The following is an 18,163-nucleotide window of genomic DNA, read 5'->3' as shown; positions in this document are numbered from 1 at the left end:
TAAACTCCTAATGTTTAAATGTCCACCAAAGATCCCCTTAGGCTTTAACGTTGGATCCCAAAGCACTTTAGCATGATTAACAGTCTGAAATATCCTAGTTTGTTGTTGTTTTATAGCCGCGATACCCCGGTTGCATGTATATGCAGATTTCAACGGTGAGATGAGCTGTCGGCATTTCTTATTATCCAGTTTAAGAGCCTCAAGTTCAGCGTTACCTTGTGCTGCCGCATAATCAACCAACTCACTGTTGGAAAGTTGGAGCAACACTTCCGCGGCCTGCCCAAGGCCTCCAAGTGTAGCGTCACCAAGCTGTTGGCCATGTTCAAGTCCCAGCGGGGTTTGATGTTCGTCTTGCAAAGGCCCACTATTTCCCGGCCCAGGGTTGAGATGAATATCACCACAGAGGAGAAGAATAGTGCACAGCATCGTCGCGAATCTTCGATCACGGGGGGATATTTTGTTCCTTTCTGCGTGCCTAAGTTGATAACGCACTACATGTGTATGCCCGTTTGTCAGCACGGTGGAATACAATGTAAACAAGTTCCATGAGTCGTGCGTAAAATGAGAGGCGCTGCGCTGTGTCTCCGTGCAGGATCCCAAGCAGGCCGCATGCCAGCTTCCCCACAGAGGTAGGACGATCACCATCACTAAATACAGTGCCAGCCAAAGAGTACTTGAAAATTCTTGTGATCTGGTTTTAATCAGAGTAGTCCATAATGATTGTAGACTAATTTTGACGGTATATGAGGATGGTGTTTCCCTAGACGGTATTTGGGAAGGTGAAGCCTTTGCACCTGCCAAGCCAAGACGCACACCTGCCGCCATGTTAACCCGGAAACCGGAAGTAAGTTATTTATCTACTATGCTATCACCCCACCAGCAGTGTGGGCCAGCTGTCATGGATACATGCTCAGCGACAGTCTGGTGTCTGTCAAGCACATATTTTCAAGTCTGAGCTTTGGCTGAGCAACTCAAGGACACTCAGCATCCTGAAGCCCCTCCAGTCTGGTCTTAACTGTAAGTTTTGTGTTACTCAGTGACTGGGTATGACCAAATAGCCAGCTCAAGGAAGAGTCCTGGTGATTCCAAACTTCTTTCATTTCCCTATTTCACAATGAATTTACCACAGGTGGACTCCTGTCAGGTTCTAAAGGGACAGCTCAAGATAATCAAAGCAAACAGGATGCACCTGAGCTCAGTCTGGAGTGCCTTATCCAAGGGTCTGAATACTGTTTCTAAATGAGATATTTCAGTTATTGAGTACTAATAAATCTGCAAACATTTCCAAAAACTTTTCACTTTATCATTGTGGGTATTTGTGTGTGTGTGTGTGTGTGTGTGTGTGTGTGTGTGTGTGTGTGTGTAATGTCCATAAAGATAAAAACACACTTTATCCTGGTCAGGGTGGTGGTGGGTCTGTCGTTGAACCCGATAACAGCACAGGCTGTGAGGCAGGTATACACTATTGATGGGACGGCATTCCACACATTCACACACTCCAGCAGATGAACTGATTTAATTTTAGCGTTGAGATAAACATCCACTTTCATATATTTCAGTATACATGCAACCAGAACAGTCAAAAAACGATGGTATTTTGAATTTAATAACAAAGCACAGATAGATATGATTAACAGATTGTGTAGTAACACGTGAGCTGCGTGAAAGTAACATTAAAGATTGTAAAGTAAACATGAAAATTAAGATGATGGAAAGTACGTAATGTACAGAATCTGGTCTTTTCTCTACAGATGTAATATGGTGTAAATTATTTGCATGTTTCCATACTTTTGAACTGTAGTGCTGATTGGTAAAATGGTTATGAAGAAATCTGAAATAGTTGCACCTTTAATCTTATGCTATATCAAAATAAAATCTTACTTCCAAGTGAAATCTTCTAGATGATTTTTAAATGATTTCAGATGAAGTGGAAATGAGAAAAAGATGCGGTTCAGCACGAAGTCCACTTTACTGGCACTCTTGGCTAAACAGGGAATCACCCTGGGAATGTTCACATCATGACACCTAACAGGCATTTCAACTTCCAGTACAGATTGACTTTAAGACACTGAACTTTTTTAATGTTTCAAAAAACATTTAAAAATCAGAAATGCAGTGAAACGTAGCAGAACCTTTGGAAGTCTACGGGTTGATGTGGGTGCCGTTGCAGTAATTTGACATTTTTCGAGGAGTGAAATAGAGTTTGATGGGCTCGTCAGGAGCCAGAAGGCCGGTGGTGGACAGCTTCAAAGGAACCTGATTAGAAGATGAGAAAATTAAGAACAACATTTACCTAAACAGAGTGAACAAAAGTAAACAGTGGAAAGTGAGAGGCTTTAATAGCAATACTTAATGCTGTTTTAGGTTAGCATTAGCCAAGTTATCACCAGCATCACTGACGTTAGCATGGCATGGTTAGATAATTAGCAAAAGAAGATCCTGACCTTCGTTTCTTCAGAAAGACTGATGTCAAATCTCTGCAGTATCTCAACAATAGCCAGCTTCATGGCCACAAGGGCAAACCTCATCCCGATGCAGTTTCTTGGTCCTAAACCAAACGGCATGTACACATACGGCTCAATGCTCTCCTTATTCTTCTGAGTGAACCTGGAACAATATGGAGCATCAATAAATAACATTAATTTCTCTTATTTTGCTGAGCACTCAGTCATAAGTGTTTAACAATCCTTGTGGAATAAATACTAAGGCACATTAGCAATGAAAACGAAACTAGCTAATGTAGCAAGGTTATTTACAAAACATAACTCGCTAGCTAAATTAACAAGCTAATGTACACATATTACTGGTATGTTGAAGGTTAAAATAAAAATTTAAGAAGTAAAAACATGCCTTGTCGCTTGGAAATGTAGTTGAGGTAGAATAAATGAGTACAAATTTTTCAAAAAGAGGAATTAAGTGCAGTAAAACAGTACAATCACTCAAGCATTTAACATCGCTGGATGTCACCCTGAGAAGCTAATCCTGCTCAAATAGAGCTGAAGGTTACTCCTAAAGTGGTGGACCAGTGGAATCTTGTTTAAAAATGAATTAGAACGGATTAGTTTTCCATCATTGTTTATCATAGATTACTCCATACCTCTCAGGGTTGAAGGTTTCTGGATCAGTCCAATATTCAGGGTCCCTATGTAGGGCATAAATGGGGACCGTGATGACAGTGTCCTTTGGGATGATAATGCCATTTATTTCAACAGTTTTCTTGCAGACTCTTTCCAGACGAAGAGCGATTGGGAACAACCTGAGCGACTCATTCAGAGCAGCATCCAGATAATCCATGTTCATCACAGAATCATAATCAATTTCAGCCTGAAACCCAAAAGACAGACACATATAAAGCCCAGCACTGTCTCTGTCTCCTTGGTAACCCAGTCTCTATATAGACCTGCTCTAAGTAGAGCCCTGTCTCAGTCTCGGTGTCGATCCCTGTCTCAGTCTCGGTGTCGAACACAGTCTCAGTCTCAGGTGTCAGTCTCAGTCTTGGGTGTCAATCTCAGTCTCAGTTTTGGTGTCGATCCCTGTCTCAGTCTCGGTGTTGAACCCTGTCTCAGTCTTGCTCTCAATCTCAGTCTCGGTGTTGATCCCTGCCTCAGTCTCAGTGTTGAGCCCTGTCCCAGTCTTGCTCTCAATCTCAGTCTCGGTGTCGATCCCTGTCTCAGTCTTGGTGTCGAACCCTGTCTCAGTGTCGATCTCAGTTTTGGTGTCAATCCCTGTCTCAGTCTGGGTGTTGAACCCTGTCTCAGTCTTGCTCTCAATCTCAGTCTCGGTGTCGATCTCAGTCTCGGTGTCAAACCCTGTCTCAGTGTCGATCTCAGTCTAGGTATCGAACCTTGTCTCAGTCTCGGTGTCGAACCTTGTCTCAGTCTCGGTGTCAACCCCTTTCTCAGTGTCAATCTCAGTCTAGGTATCAAACCTTGTCTCAGTCTCAGTGTCAACTTCTTTCTCAGTGTTCATCTCAGTCTAGGTGTCGAACCCTGTCTCAGAATCAGTGTCGATCCTTGTCTCAGTCTCGTTGTCAATCTCAGTCTCAGTGTTGAACCCTGTCTCAGTCTTTGTGTCAATCCCTGTCTCAGTGCTGAACCCTGTCTCAGTCTCGGTGTCGATCTCAGTCTCAGTGTCGATCTCAGTCTAGGTGTCGAACCCTGTCTCAGTCTCGGTGTCGATCCTTGTCTCAGTCTCGGTGTCAATCCCTGTCTTGATCCCTGCCTCAGTCTCGGTGTCAATCTCAGTCTCGGTGTTGAACCCTGTCTCAGTCTTTGTGTCGATCCCTGTCTCAGTCTCGGTGTCAGTCCCTGTCTCAGTCTCGGTGTCAGTCCCTGTCTCAGTCTCGGTGTCAGTCCCTGTCTCAGTCTCGGTGTCAGTCCCTGTCTCAGTCTCGGTGTCAGTCCCTGTCTCAGTCTCGGTGTCAGTCCCTGTCTCAGTCTCGGTGTCGATCCCTGTCTCAGTCTCGGTGTCGATCCCTGTCTCAGTCTTGGTGTCAACCCCTTTCTCAGTGTCAATCTCAGTCTAGGTATCGAACCCTGTCTCAGTCTTGGTGTCGAACCTTGTCTCAGTCTCGTTGTCAACCCCTTTCTCAGTGTTGATCTCAGTCTCGGTGCTGAACCCTGTCTCAATCTCAGTGTCGATCCCTGTTTCAGTCTCGGTGTCAATCCATGTCTCAGTCTCAGTGTCGATCTCAGTTTTGGTGTCGATCCCTGTCTCAGTCTGGGTGTTGAACCCTGTCTCAGTCTTGCTCTCAATCTCAGTCTCGGTGTCGAACCCTGTCTCAGTGTCGATCTCAGTCTTGGTGTCGATCTCAGTGTCGATCTCAGTCTAGGTGTCGAACCCTGTCTCAGTCTCGGTGTCGATCCCCGTCTCAGTCTCGGTGTCGATCCCCGTCTCAGTCTCGGTGTCGATCCCCGTCTCAGTCTCGGTGTCGATCCCCGTCTCAGTCTCGGTGTCGATCCCCGTCTCAGTCTCGGTGTCGATCCCCGTCTCAGTCTCGGTGTCGATCCCCGTCTCAGTCTCGGTGTCGATCCCCGTCTCAGTCTCGGTGTCGATCCCCGTCTCAGTCTCGGTGTCAGTCCCTGTCTCAGTCTCGGTGTCAGTCCCTGTCTCAGTTTCGGTGTCGATCCCTGTCTCAGTTTCGGTGTCGATCTCAGTCTCGGTGTCGATCTCAGTCTCAGTGTCGATCTCAGTCTAGGTGTCGATCCTTGTCTCAGTCTCGGTGTCAATCCCTGTCTTGATCCCTGTCTCAGTCTCGGTGTCAATCTCAGTCTTGGTGATGAACCCTGTCTCAGTCTTTGTGTCGATCCCTGTCTCAGTCTTGGTGTCGATCCCTGTCTCAGTCTTGGTGTCGATCCCTGTCTCATTCTCGGTGTCGATCCCTGTCTCAGTCTCGGTGTCAGTCCCTGTCTCAGTCTCGGTGTCGATCCCTGTCTCAGTCTCGGTGTCGATCCCTGTCTCAGTCTCGGTGTCGATCCCTGTCTCAGTCTCGGTGTCGATCCCTGTCTCAGTCTCGGTGTCGATCCCTGTCTCAGTCTCGGTGTCGATCCCTGTCTCAGTCTCGGTGTCGATCCCTGTCTCAGTCTCGGTGTCGATCCCTGTCTTGATCCCTGTCTCAGTCTCGGTGTCAATCTCAGTCTTGGTGATGAACCCTGTCTCAGTCTTTGTGTCGATCCCTGTCTCAGTCTCGGTGTTGATCCCTGTCTCCGTTTCGGTGTCGATCCCTGTCTCAGTTTCGGTGTCGATCCCTGTCTCAGTCTTGGTGTCGATCCCTGTCTCAGTCTTGGTGTCAGTCCCTGTCTCAGTCTCGGTGTCGATCCCTGTCTCATTCTCGGTGTCGATCCCTGTCTCATTCTCGGTGTCGATCCCTGTCTCATTTTCGGTGTCAGTCCCTGTCTCAGTCTCGGTGTCGATCCCTGTCTCAGTCTCGGTGTCGATCCCTGTCTCAGTCTCGGTGTCGATCCCTGTCTCAGTCTCGGTGTCGATCCCTGTCTCAGTCTCGGTGTCGATCCCTGTCTCAGTCTCGGTGTCGATCCCTGTCTCGGTGTCGATCCCTGTCTCGGTGTCGATCCCTGTCTCGGTGTCGATCCCTGTCTCGGTGTCGATCCCTGTCTCAGTCTCGGTGTCGATCCCTGTCTCAGTCTCGGTGTCGATCCCTGTCTCAGTCTCGGTGTCGATCCCTGTCTCAGTCTCGGTGTCGATCCCTGTCTCAGTCTCGGTGTCGATCCCTGTCTCAGTCTCGGTGTAAACTCCTGTCTTGGTATATACAGTTTGTCTGTTATTCTCACTTTGTGTAAGGATAACAATCATCTAATACCATGCCACATTTTCACAGGTGATATATAATTTTATGTCAATTTTTTTAATATACCAGTAACTAAATTTAAGTTAATCACCTTATTAGAGAACGTTTGATCGATTTCTTCCTGTAGTTTCTTCATTGTCTCTGGATTAGTGGCCAGATTGTAGAAGAGAAACGACAACGTGCTGCTACTCGTCTCATAACCAGCAAAGATGAAGATCATGGACTGGGACAGGATCTCATGATCAGTCAGACCTTCAGACATCACACACACACACACACACACACACACACACGTGGATGTTCTGCCCTGATTTTAGATCTATAACCCTATTTGTTTGATCTGATTCAGACTGTTGAGTATGATGTTCATTGATGCACAGGTTTCAAATCTATTATGATCTTCTCATCTCATCTCATTATCTGTAGCCGCTTTATCCTGTTCTACAGGGTCGCAGGCGGGCTGGATCCTATCCCAGCTGACTACGGGCGAAAGGCGGGGTTCACCCTGGACAAGTCGCCAGGTCATCACAGGGCTGACACATAGACACAGACAACCATTCACACTCACATTCACACCTACGCTCAATTTAGAGTCACCAGTTAACTTAACCTGCATGTCTTTGGACTGTGGGGGAAACCGGAGCACCCGGAGGAAACCCACGCGGACACGGGGAGAACATGCAAACTCCACACAGAAAGGCCCTCGCCGGCCACGGGGCTCGAACCCGGACCTTCTTGCTGTGAGGCGACAGCGCTAACCACTACACCACCGTGCCACCCCATCTATTATGATCTTTTAATGTTATTTCATTTAAATTGATATTAATGCTACATTTATATGGTTGCTTTATTTAATTTTTATTTGTACTTGCTGGCCATATGTTTAATTCCATGTTTTCTTTTATTTATAAAAGGTATTTCATCCATGCTGCATTCTGCACTTTCAAAAAATAAAATTGAATTGAAATTGAAAATTGAATTCTTTTCTACTTCCCCCTTCTCTGCTTTCATCTGATGTCAGACTACTTTTTTCAAGTCCATTCACTGTCACACATACTACTTAATCCTGGTTTTATCCAGCTTTATCTCTTCCGTATCTCTGTAATCCAAGCCAAACGCTACAGAATTAAATCAACCCAACCAAATAAAACCTCAGTGAGACACTCGAAACCAGTGCTGTTGTGTTTAATATTTTTTTTGCCTTGTTTTGAACAACAGAACTGAAATATTATCTTCATGGGAATGAATGAAAAGTTTGGAAAGTAGAGAAGTGAAGAGACTTCCTGCACTGTCTACGTCATTTAGATTTGTGGCTTTGCTGCATTATTACTAATTGGTATGAAACTGATAAAAACTCATCAATGGTTATCTTAATGACCTCAGTCATCTCAGCACAGAGCAGAAGAACAGAACGATGTGAGTTCGAGGGATTTTTACGAGAGGACATTACCTTTGTTTGTCTCTTTGTCGTTCAAATCGTCTTTTTCTGATTTCTGAGAATCGATCATCAGCTGCATGAAATCGACTCGCTTCTGCAGAAGGTCAGAGACAAAAACAGAACAATAAAACCTCGATAATATCTAAAGTGTGTTAAGGAGTTTATGGCTTTTTTAGCTGTACCTTATGATCTTTGGTCACATGCTGAGACTTGATCTTTTGCAGCGAGGCGTAAAAGAAATCAGTCACTGTAGTTGGGAAAAAGGCAAAATCCATTTTCTCCAAAAGTGGAATAAGAAACGGGAAAAGACCTGATAGAAAAATAATGAAATTATAAAATATCAGCTGGTGTAAATCCTTATTTGTCACAACAAGCAGAAACGCAGCATATTTACACAGAAATCTGAATTTTATGTCTGAAATGAATTTTTTTATAAGTTAATATTAATCTCAAATTAATTAATTACTGATAGCGAGGAACAGAGGGCTGAGGAGGTCAAACTTCAGCATTTTCTTGATGTTGGTTACGAATGGATCTTTGGGGTTGTTCAGTGAGTCGATATCGACACTAAACGCTGTGCTCGTCACCACATCCATACTGTAGGCTCCGAAAAACCTAAAATTTCCAAAAACACCATCAAATCAAATCACAGTGCAGAAATTTGTGAAATAAACATTTATTTTATGCTTTAATATTCCACAGACAGTGTACTGAGGGTCACAGAAGATTATTTATTTACTCTTTAATATCTGCTGATTCTCCTCGCTCCGATGTCTTCTGCAGATTTGCAACCAACGAATGAGAATGTGACTTCATGATTCCAAACATCTGAGGAACAAGAAATAACATCAAAGGTTAATATTATCATTAACATTAATTACGAAGAGAAAATGTATGTTTAATCATTAAAAAAATTAATTCTGGTGTAATCACACACATACACACACACCTCCTTCAGTCTGCCGCTGGTGAACGATGGAGAGAGAATACTCCTGATTCTCCTCCAGTCCTCATCCTCAGCGATGGACACGGCATCATACAGAGGACCATTTAGACGGAAATTCTGAGAGAAAAAAACAAACAGAAAAAAATTAAAAATCACAGTTAAAGATTGAACAATTTTAGATCTGATGTTATTAGTTATATTTATAATCACTGTGATTTTGTGCTGCTAAAAAAAGACGCATTTGACAAAAGCATCTTTATGACCTTGTAATTGATCAGTAAAGAAAATTAATGAATTAATTATTGCTTTTATAGTAACACTTTTAAAAGGGTCAAGAATACAAAGGTAAATTAATTTATGCATCAGTGCAAAAAATTCAGGAGCTTGCTGTTTGTTTGAAATGGATTTTAAGGGGATTTGTGGAATACACTTTAATAAACAGAAGGATTAGGATTCGGCTTGTTGTAGGTGGACATGTCCCTCTCCCTGTCATTGACTCTCTCCCTCTCCCTGTCCCTTTCCCTCTCCTTCTCCCTCTCCCTGTCCCTGTCCATCTCCCTGTCACTCTCCCTCTCCGTGTCCATCTCCCTTTCTCTGTCCCGCTCCCTGTCCCTGCCCATCTTCCTGTCCTTCTCCCTGTCCTTGTCCCTTTCCCTCTTCCTCTCCATCCCTGTCCCTCTCCCTGTCCCTTTCCCTCTCCCTCTCCCAGTCCATCTCCCTGTCCATCTCCCTCTCCCTGTCCATCTCCCTCTCCCTGTCCGTTTCCCTCTCCATCCCTGTCCCTCTCCCAGTCCATCTCACTGTCCCTCTCCACACCATCGCCTTTGAGTTAAACTTTGTTTTCTTCCAGATGTTACGTTTTCTTTGTGTTTTTTTGTGCTAATAGGAAACATGTCCAATCTTGTCCACCTGTCTGTCTCTCCATATGCCTGTCTCTTTGTCTGTCTGTTTATCTGTGTGTCTCTCTTTCTTGCTATCTGTGGTCACTCTCTCTCTCTCTCTCTCTCTCTGTCTGTCTCACCTTCTCACTGTTTGTCTGTCCCTGCTTCTCTGTTTTGCTTTCTTGCTGTCTGTCTGTTTATATTTCTGTCTGTCTGTCTGTCTGTTAGTGTTAAGTGTAAGTGTGTGTATGTGTATGTATGTGTGATCTCACTCTGCGGTTGGTGAAGTTAGAGTAACACTCTTTAATCAGGATGGTTTTGATGATGTCTTTGTCCATGACACTGAGGACGGGCTGCCTCGCGTCGTATATACTGTAATTAACATGACAAACATCAGACTTCTGACATGACATCATATTGACTAGCTGCAGCATTATGAAGACGTTACATGAATAACCTGGTCACTATGAGTCTAATTCACAGTTACAGTTAGTGACTTTAGAGTCAGTTAAACTAATATCACCTGAAAACAACAAAAACTACCATGAACATGTTTTTGCTAGCTTATGACCCACCAGCTAACAGAGTAAACAGTAATTAGCATTTAAAATGAGCACTCTAGCTCATATTTAGACAATTTAAGTCAGCAGTTTGTCTCCTAAAAAGTTCTGAGCAAACAGTGAACTTTATCAGAAGGTCGACAGCAGATTCAGGTTCATGTTCTGTTGCAGTGAAATTGTAGGAATGTTTACATCCATCTACTCAGAAAAAAAAACACCCTAAAAATCTGACAGAATGTTTGATGAACAACAGGAACCAGAACATTCTTCTGATCTAAAAGGATTGCTATTATTGTTATCCATTCATCCATCATCTGTAGCCGCTTATCCTGTGCAGGATCGCGGGCGAGCTGGATCCTATCCCAGCTGACTACGGGCGAAAGGTGGGGTTCACCCTGGACAAGTCGCCAGGTCATCACAGGGCTGACACAGACACAGACAACCATTCACACTCACATTCACACCTACGCTCAATTTAGAGTCACCAGTTAACCTAACCTGCATGTCTTTGGACTGTGGGGGAAACCGGAGCACCCGGAGGAAACCCACGCGGACACGGGGAGAACATGCAAACTCCACACAGAAAGGCCCTCGCCGGCCACGGGGCTCGAACCCAGGACCTTCTTGCTGTGAGGTGACAGCGCTAACCACTACACCACCGTGCCGCCCTATTATTATTATTAATCATCATCATCTAAAATGGTCAAGACAAATGGTGTAACGCTGGTTCTTGTAGAACAGAGACCGCTGTGTGAGTGATGTTCTAAAACAATGTTTGTATCCCACATACACTGATCAGCCGTAACATTAAAACCACCTGCCTAGTATTATGTAACTCTCCTTGTGCCACAAAACAGCTCTGACCCTCAAGGCCTGAACTCCACAAGACCTCTGAAGGTGTGCTGTGGGATCTGGGACCAAAATGTCAGCAGCAGAACCTTTAAGCCCTGTAAGTTGTGGGTGGAGCCTCCATGGATCCGACTTGTTTATCCAGCACATCCCACAGATGGTAGATCAGATTGAGATCTGGGGAATTTGGAGGCCAAGTCAACACCTTGAGCCATTTGTCAGGTTCCTGAACAATTTCTGCAGTGTATCAGGGAGCAGTATCCTGCTAAAAGAGTTCACTGATATTAGGGAATACTTCCCCAGACAAGTGGTGCGCGTGCGCGCACACACACACACGGCCATCCACATGATGAAAAACGTAATTCATCAGACCAGGCCACCTTCTTCCATTACAGTCCAGTTCTGATGCTCACTTGCCCATTGTAGGACCTTTTAGCAGTGGACAGGGGGTCAGCATGGGCTCTCTGACTGACCTGCAGCTACACAGCTCCAGACACAGCAAACTGCGTTGCACTGTGTGTTCTGACTCCTTATTGTCGGAGCCAGCATGAACTTTTTCAGCAGTTTGTGCTCCAGTAGCTCTTCTGTGGGATTGGACCATATGGGCTTGCCTTTGTGCCCCATGTGAATCAATGAGCCTTCGACCCCCATGACCCTGTCACCGGTTCACCGGTTGTCCTTCCTTGGACCACTTTTGTTTGGCACTAACCACTGCATACCAGGAATGCCCCAAAGGATGGACCATTTTGGAGATGTTCAGACCCAGTCATCTCACCATCACAATTTGTCAAAGTTGCTCAGATCCTTACACTCGCCCATTTTTTCTGCTTTCAACACATCAGCTTCAAGAACTGACTGTTCTCTTGCTGCCTAATAAACCCCACCCCTCGACAGGCACCACTGTAATGAGATAATCAATGTTATTCACTTCACCTGTCAGTGGGTTTAATGTTCTGGCTGATCGGTGTATGAAGAACATTGCTAACATGCTACAGAACCTTTTCAATATGTTGCTAAACATTCTGATAACATTCTCTGTTAGCCAGGTAAACCAGAACCTGAACCCCAGGTACCTATTTTAGAGCACATGAATGCTTGTTTTCATGAATGTTATGGTCTGAGGAACTTTTGGTTACGAGAAGGTTTAATCTGTCAGGGTTTTTGTTCTGAAAACATTTTCACAACATTTATAAATATTTTTAATTGTACAAACTAACTTCTGTAATGTTAGCTTGGAACACTGTGGAAGTAGCACTATAAAAGCCTGGCCATTTTCTCTGAACATTGCAGGAATGTTATTTCCATACCATCAGGCCTGAACTTATTAGAACCTTTAAATATGTTACTGAATGGTTAGTTAGCATTTTCCGTTAGCTAAATCCACACTTTAACACACTCACCCCCAAATCTTGCCATATTTCTGAAAACACTCCATATCAAACAAATGGATTCCCTGAAACCCAGTGAAAATAAAGAAAAAATCAACACTTCCTACAGTGAATTTATAATGTAGTTTCTATAGGATAATGTTTATAATGTGATATAAACTCACCTTCCGATATTGTAAAAAGGTTCCGATAAACGGCAGCGGTTTCGGACCAGAAATTCCCAAAGGCTTAAAGAAACCATACGGCCAGTACCCGTACCTGAAAACAACACAACATCACCGGTTATGTGAAGAGGAAATTAAATGAAGAAAAGGGAAATTAAAAAGCAGGAAAGAGCAGTAAAATGCTTGTTTGTTTTTAATTAAAACACTGTGGTGTGTAAATTATGAACAGAAACATCAGATTTATTGGCGGTTGAAACATTTTATTGCTCTTTATTTGCTTCTCTATCTCCTTTACCTTACTTATAAACATCACTATGTGTCGTTTGGGGCGGCACGGTGGTGTAGTGGTTAGCGCTGTCGCCTCACAGCAAGAAGGTCTGGGTTCGAGCCCCGTGGCCGGCGAGGGCCTTTCTGTGCGGAGTTTGCATGTTCTCCCTGTGTCCACGTGGGTTTCCTCCGGGTGCTCCGGTTTCCCCCACAGTCCAAAGACATGCAGGTTAGGTTAACTGGTGACTCTAAATTGACCATAGGTGTGAGTGTGAGTGTGAATGGTTGTGTGTCTCTGTGTCAGCCCTGCAATAACCTGACAACTTGTCCAGGGTGAACCCCGCCTCTCACCCATAGTCAGCTGGGATAGGCTCCAGCTCGCCAGTGACCCTGTAGAACAGGATAAGCAGCTACAGATAATGGATGAATGGATGGATGGATTGTTTGTCTGCTTGGTTTACAACTGCTCAGTTGTTTATCGAGGTTTTCATGGTGACGTGGTGGGTTGGTGTCTCCTCCCAGCAGGGGCATGTGGTCCCTGTCACTCCATCACAGGGTTAGGTGTGTACTCAGGTGTGTACTCGGCTGTGTTCCTGACCCCGCTGTGACAGTGGAGGGTGTGTTCGTTGGAGTTGGAGAACAAGTCAGTTGTGAAAATATATTTTCTGCTTTGTGGATGAACAAGGCAGTGGTTGTGTTTGTACCTGAAGAAACTCTTGTGAAGTGTTTGATTGAACAGGGAGTCTGGGTAAGTGGAAGTTACCAACAACGAGAATCCTGATCTATAAAGTTCCACCATTCATCCCTAACACTGATACTGAGCCTGAGCTTTTCCACTTTGGAAAGTTTGTAAGCTCTGTGAAAGCTGTGGCTCTAAACTGTAAACCCTGCACTGTAAAGTTTAACCCTGTCGTGTCTTTCAGAAGGCAGGTGTTTCTGTTCCTGAACGAGTCGAATCTGGACGTTTCCTTCACAGTGTGGTATGAACTGTCACAAACCGTTTTTCTTTTTTCCCCTCATGTTATTTTGCTATATCTTAACTTGTTATTTTTATCACTCTTTATGTAATATATGTGATGAATCAAACTAAACTAAACTGAAGGAAGTCCCACATGCTTTATGTGAATACAGGAAGCTCGGAGTGTTTTGAATGTGAGAACGTTGGGAAAAACTGAGCCTCATGTATCAAACTGGATATGAACAGATTTATTAGTAAATCATTCAGAGGAGCATTTACACAAGAAATCTGGTACTGATGAAAACTGGGAGTCGGCTGTCCCAGGCACACAGCACTCATTTACAGCTGAACATTTAATATCTGCACAATTTTACTGTCAGACTGATGAATGAGCTCCAGTGTGAAATGGGAAACAAACAAGTCAAGGGTTTTTTCCTCAATTACACGTCAATCATTTCTGATAAAATTAAAAATCAGAAACATTTCTCACTATAAACCATTGCTTTATTCCAGTGAAGTTTGGTGCTTGTTTCCTGATGCTCGGTGTGTGTACAGTGTGTGTACAGTGTGTGTACCTGTTACGAAGAGCAAGATAAAATGAGATGATGTGAAATGGTACTTACAGCAGGATGAGGCTGATGAGGATCGCGATCAGAGCCCACGACTCAGCTGAAAAACTCCACCAGTTCACCATCCTGATGATTATTACTGTTACTGCTGGAGTCGGATCAGGAGGAAGATCAGAAATCTAGAGGTACTGCAGCCAGATGTTACTCTAGACAGAGAGTGTGTGTGAGAGAGTCTAAGAGGGAGAGCTGTAAGAGAACACATTTAAACCCCATGCAATAGTTAATGATTAAACACACCTTTATCTAACTCACCTCTGCACACAGTCTCTGGGTTGCGTCACGTTCACCTTTAAACACACCTTTCCTGCTGAGTTCGTTTTACAACATTAATTTAGGTTTATTTCCCAACATTCTGAAGGAAAGTAAACCTGCCAAAATGCTTCCATTAAATGTAGTAGTAATAATAATAGTCAATTATTTAAATAAATAAATAAATAAATAAATAAATACTTACTGTATTTAACAAAATTAAATAAAATATTTAATACATATTCTCACAATTTAAAAAAAAATATGTTTAAAGAATATGCTTAAAAATGTCATTGTTGAAGGAATATCTAAAAATATAAATAAGCTTCATACGCAAATACAAAAAAAATGAGATCTGAGGAGCTGAAGTCAACTCTTCATTATTTCATGAGAAAACATAAATATAAAATAAAAGGAAGAAGTCGCTCCTCCTAGACCATCATAAAAAAGCCTGGCTGAAGTATGGAGGTGATCAGCAGCCTGTTGGAGGAGAGTTCTCTGATCAGAGGAAATAAATGATCAGATCTCTGTATGGAGGACAAACGGGTGAAGGTTTTAATCTGAAGAACATTGTCCCAGCTGTGAAGCATGGTGGTGGCAGCATCATGTTGTGGGGAGGTTTTACAGGAAAAGGGATGGCTGTACTTCAGGAAAGAGATGGATTTATGAAGGAGGAGGTTTATCTATAAACACTGAAGCAACACGTCAAGAAATCAGGCGGAAAGTTAGACCTCGGTCACACCAGGTTCTTCCAGCAGAACAATGATCCTCCACAAACCCTTGAGTGGAGTGATCATCACAACACCCTGAGCTGGATCCCACAGTGTGTGTGTGTGTGTGTGTGTGTGTGTGTGTGTGTGTGTGTGTGTGTGTGTGTGTGTGTGTGTCCACCAGCCTGACTGAGTTACAGCAGTTCTGTGAGAAGGAACCAGCTAAGAGTCCAACAGAGTCACGAGAAACTTATGGAAAACTACAACAAGAACTTCATTCAAGTTCAAGCAGCTCAAAGGCAACGACACCAAACACTGACAGTGTATTTAAACTTCTGATCCACTGAAAACCTGAAAACCTGATCTCCTTAACAAAACACAGGAAATGTAGAGAAACATGAGACGTGTGAACTTGTGGAATGTCGAGTTGAGGTGTTTAAAACCGGGAACATGTCTGGACATGCAAACAGAGTGCTTACATCAGTTATATGGCTTAACAAAATGCAAAAAGTGTGTGTGTGTGTGTGTGTGTGTGTGTGTGTGTGTGTGTGTGTGTGTGTTTTATTGGAGTTTATAAAAGTGACTGATGTAAAGTGCAGTCATTAAACTGTTTAAAAATTGACGCTGGAATTATCTGGTTATATACTCTATATGGAGGAGACAGCGAGAACCTTTACACACACACACACACACACACACACACACTGCACGTGATATACTGTACACACTTGTTTCCTGCCCCAGTGAATTGTGGAAAATCCAGATGAATCATAGCTCCAAACTCTTCTGACAGAAATATTCGACTAAGATTTGTTGCTTACAAAAGTTACAGATAAACATTTAGAGAAACTTTTTATAGATTTATTTTTTCTATAAATAAAACAAGTTAATGTTCTTTTCAGTGAGTCGGATAATTCGACTCAGTTCATCAATGAGAGTTGACACTTTCAGCTTTAAACGACTCCTTACATTTTCTCAGTTTGTGATATTTAAAGCAGGGGTTGATGGTGATTATTGAGTGATGAGTGCTGAGCGATTGATCAGTAAGTAATAACCGATGAGGGATTGACGCATTGGGTTTTAAAAACTAAATCAAATTTAAATGTGTTAAATCAGAAAGACGAGAGAGGGAAGGGTCAATAAATACATCAACATTCCCTTCTTTCATGTTTCCACTCAAGTGTTTTAATTAAATTAAAGTGTTTTTAGTTTTAAACATGGCTCTTTAATGAAATTAAATTATTGGTATCAGGAGAGACTGATAAAATAAACCAATCAAAACTCCTTAAGAATTAAAATAAGGAGTTAAATTGTTCCATGTCTGAGCAGTGCGCTTATTTCTCTGAGTCTCAGGAAAAACTGAAGGTAATTAATGAAAAATAGATTTATTAGGTTTTCCTCGTCTCACTATGAACTTTATTCATACAAGCCGTGATCATGTTGATCCTTCAGGACGTGTGCACAGGTAAACGAGTCAGAGGTTTCAGGTGAAAGTTATTATAAAGTCCAACCGTGAAGTAATAAAGGGTGAAAGAGCAAAGGATTTTACCAAAAGATGACAAGAAAGGTGGCTCTTGAACCTTTTGCTGCGATGGAGGGGAGCCGAGTTGACCGAGTTTGCAGTGATGATTTTGTGAAAGGTTAATAAATTGCTCTGATTTATTTCACTTGGAATCACAAATGACTTTTATTGTGATTTTCCATTATTTCATGATGTTTTGAAGTTCAGGAGATGCTTAAGTCCTCAGATGTGTTTTTGTTTACTGTTTGATCATGGTCACCATATTGTAAACTAACACATATGTTTTCACTTTATTTATCAGGATGTCCTAGCAATCTTTACAAGGATGATGATGTAGATTTGGCTCCTACACTGAACTAGAGAGAAGATAACTAGGGAGGCAAAACGTCAGTACAGCAAGAAAATATCTGGACACTTCAGCAACACCAGAGATGCACAGTCTCTCTGGTGTGGCATTCAAACCCTCACAAACTACAAACCCCCACCACGGACCTGTGAGGGTGACATCACATTGCTAAACTGCCTAAATGACTTCTTTGGATGCTTTGAAACACAAAACAACACACAAACACAGAAGACCACTCCTCCCCCAGATGAGCAGGCTGTATGTCTGGCTCCAGCCAGCATGGAGAGGACCCTCCCCAGGATCAACCCACGTAAGGCAGCTGGACCAGACAACATACCTGGTCGTGTTTTGAAGGACTGTGCCATGGAGCTTAAGGATGTCCTCGCTGACATCTTTAACATCTCCCTGAATCAAGCTGTTGTCCCCACGTGTTTCAAAGCTACAACCATAATACCAGTGCCAAAGAAGCCCCTCCCATCCAGCTATAATGACTATCGGCCCATAGCACTGACTTCCATCATCATGAAGTGCTTTGAGCGACTGGTCATGCAGAACATCAAGTCCATCCTCCCTCCCTCCCTCCCTCCCTCCCTCTCATTACCCATTCCAGTTTGCATATAGGTCAAGCAGTTCCATAGAGGACACTATCTCTGCTGCTCTACACCCAGCCCTCACTCACCTGGACTCAAAAAACACCTATGTGCGAATGCTGTTCTTGGATTACAGTTTGGCATTCAACACAATCATTCCCCAGCAGCTAATACAAAAACTTGGACATTTGGGACTCAACACCTCTCTTTGTAACTGGGTGCTGGACTTTCTTACAAGGAGGCCACAGAATGTTCGGGTCAGCAGTAACACCTCCAGGACCATCATGCTGAGCACAGGGGCTCCACAAGGGTGTGTGCTCAGCCCGCTGCTCTTCAGCCTGCTGACCCATGACTATGTACCA

General features: G+C 43.4%; 1 protein-coding gene across 3 annotated transcripts; it reads right to left on the bottom strand.

Annotated features, from left to right (window-relative positions):
* Nucleotides 1-1,519: 1,519 nt before the first annotated feature.
* On the bottom strand, nt 1,520-14,640 carry LOC132866520 (cytochrome P450 3A30-like). 3 transcript variants are annotated; one of them, XM_060899340.1, is made up of 14 exons: nt 14,622-14,640; nt 14,379-14,530; nt 12,531-12,624; nt 12,379-12,431; nt 9,842-9,941; nt 8,692-8,805; nt 8,482-8,570; nt 8,209-8,357; nt 7,925-8,052; nt 7,755-7,836; nt 6,396-6,556; nt 3,098-3,324; nt 2,445-2,607; nt 1,521-2,256 (listed from the first exon to the last, which is right to left on the bottom strand). In XM_060899340.1, the coding sequence occupies exons 2-14, from the start codon at nt 14,447-14,449 to the stop codon at nt 2,143-2,145; spliced, it is 1,545 nt and encodes a 514-aa protein (XP_060755323.1). In that variant the 5' UTR covers nt 14,450-14,530; nt 14,622-14,640; the 3' UTR covers nt 1,521-2,142. The 3 variants fall into 3 exon arrangements, with proteins under 3 accessions (XP_060755324.1, XP_060755323.1, XP_060755325.1); XM_060899341.1 differs by lacking the exon at nt 14,622-14,640 and having other exon boundaries at nt 1,520-2,256; nt 7,755-7,833; nt 14,379-14,611; XM_060899342.1 differs by lacking the exons at nt 12,379-12,431; nt 14,622-14,640 and having other exon boundaries at nt 14,379-14,485.
* Between the last annotated feature and the right edge of the window lie 3,523 nt (nt 14,641-18,163).

The sequence above is a fragment of the Neoarius graeffei genome, chromosome 18 (assembly GCF_027579695.1).
Source record: "Neoarius graeffei isolate fNeoGra1 chromosome 18, fNeoGra1.pri, whole genome shotgun sequence".
Taxonomy (NCBI): Eukaryota; Metazoa; Chordata; class Actinopteri; order Siluriformes; family Ariidae; genus Neoarius; species Neoarius graeffei.
This window is presented reverse-complemented; position numbering and strand designations above follow the sequence as displayed.

What these genes read in the sequence shown, in the direction of transcription:
- LOC132866520 (XM_060899340.1), bottom strand. Translation starts at nt 14,449, where the DNA reads ATGGTGAACTGGTGGAGTTTTTCAGCTGAGTCGTGGGCTCTGATCGCG. An exon ending in CCTTTTTACAATATCGGAAG is followed by an intron (nt 12,432 to 12,530) that starts GTGAGTTTATAT and finishes ACTGGGTTTCAG; the next exon opens with GGAATCCATTTGTTTGATAT. An exon ending in CCCTCTGTTCCTCGCTATCA is followed by an intron (nt 8,053 to 8,208) that starts GTAATTAATTAA and finishes TTTTTCTATCAG; the next exon opens with GTCTTTTCCCGTTTCTTATT.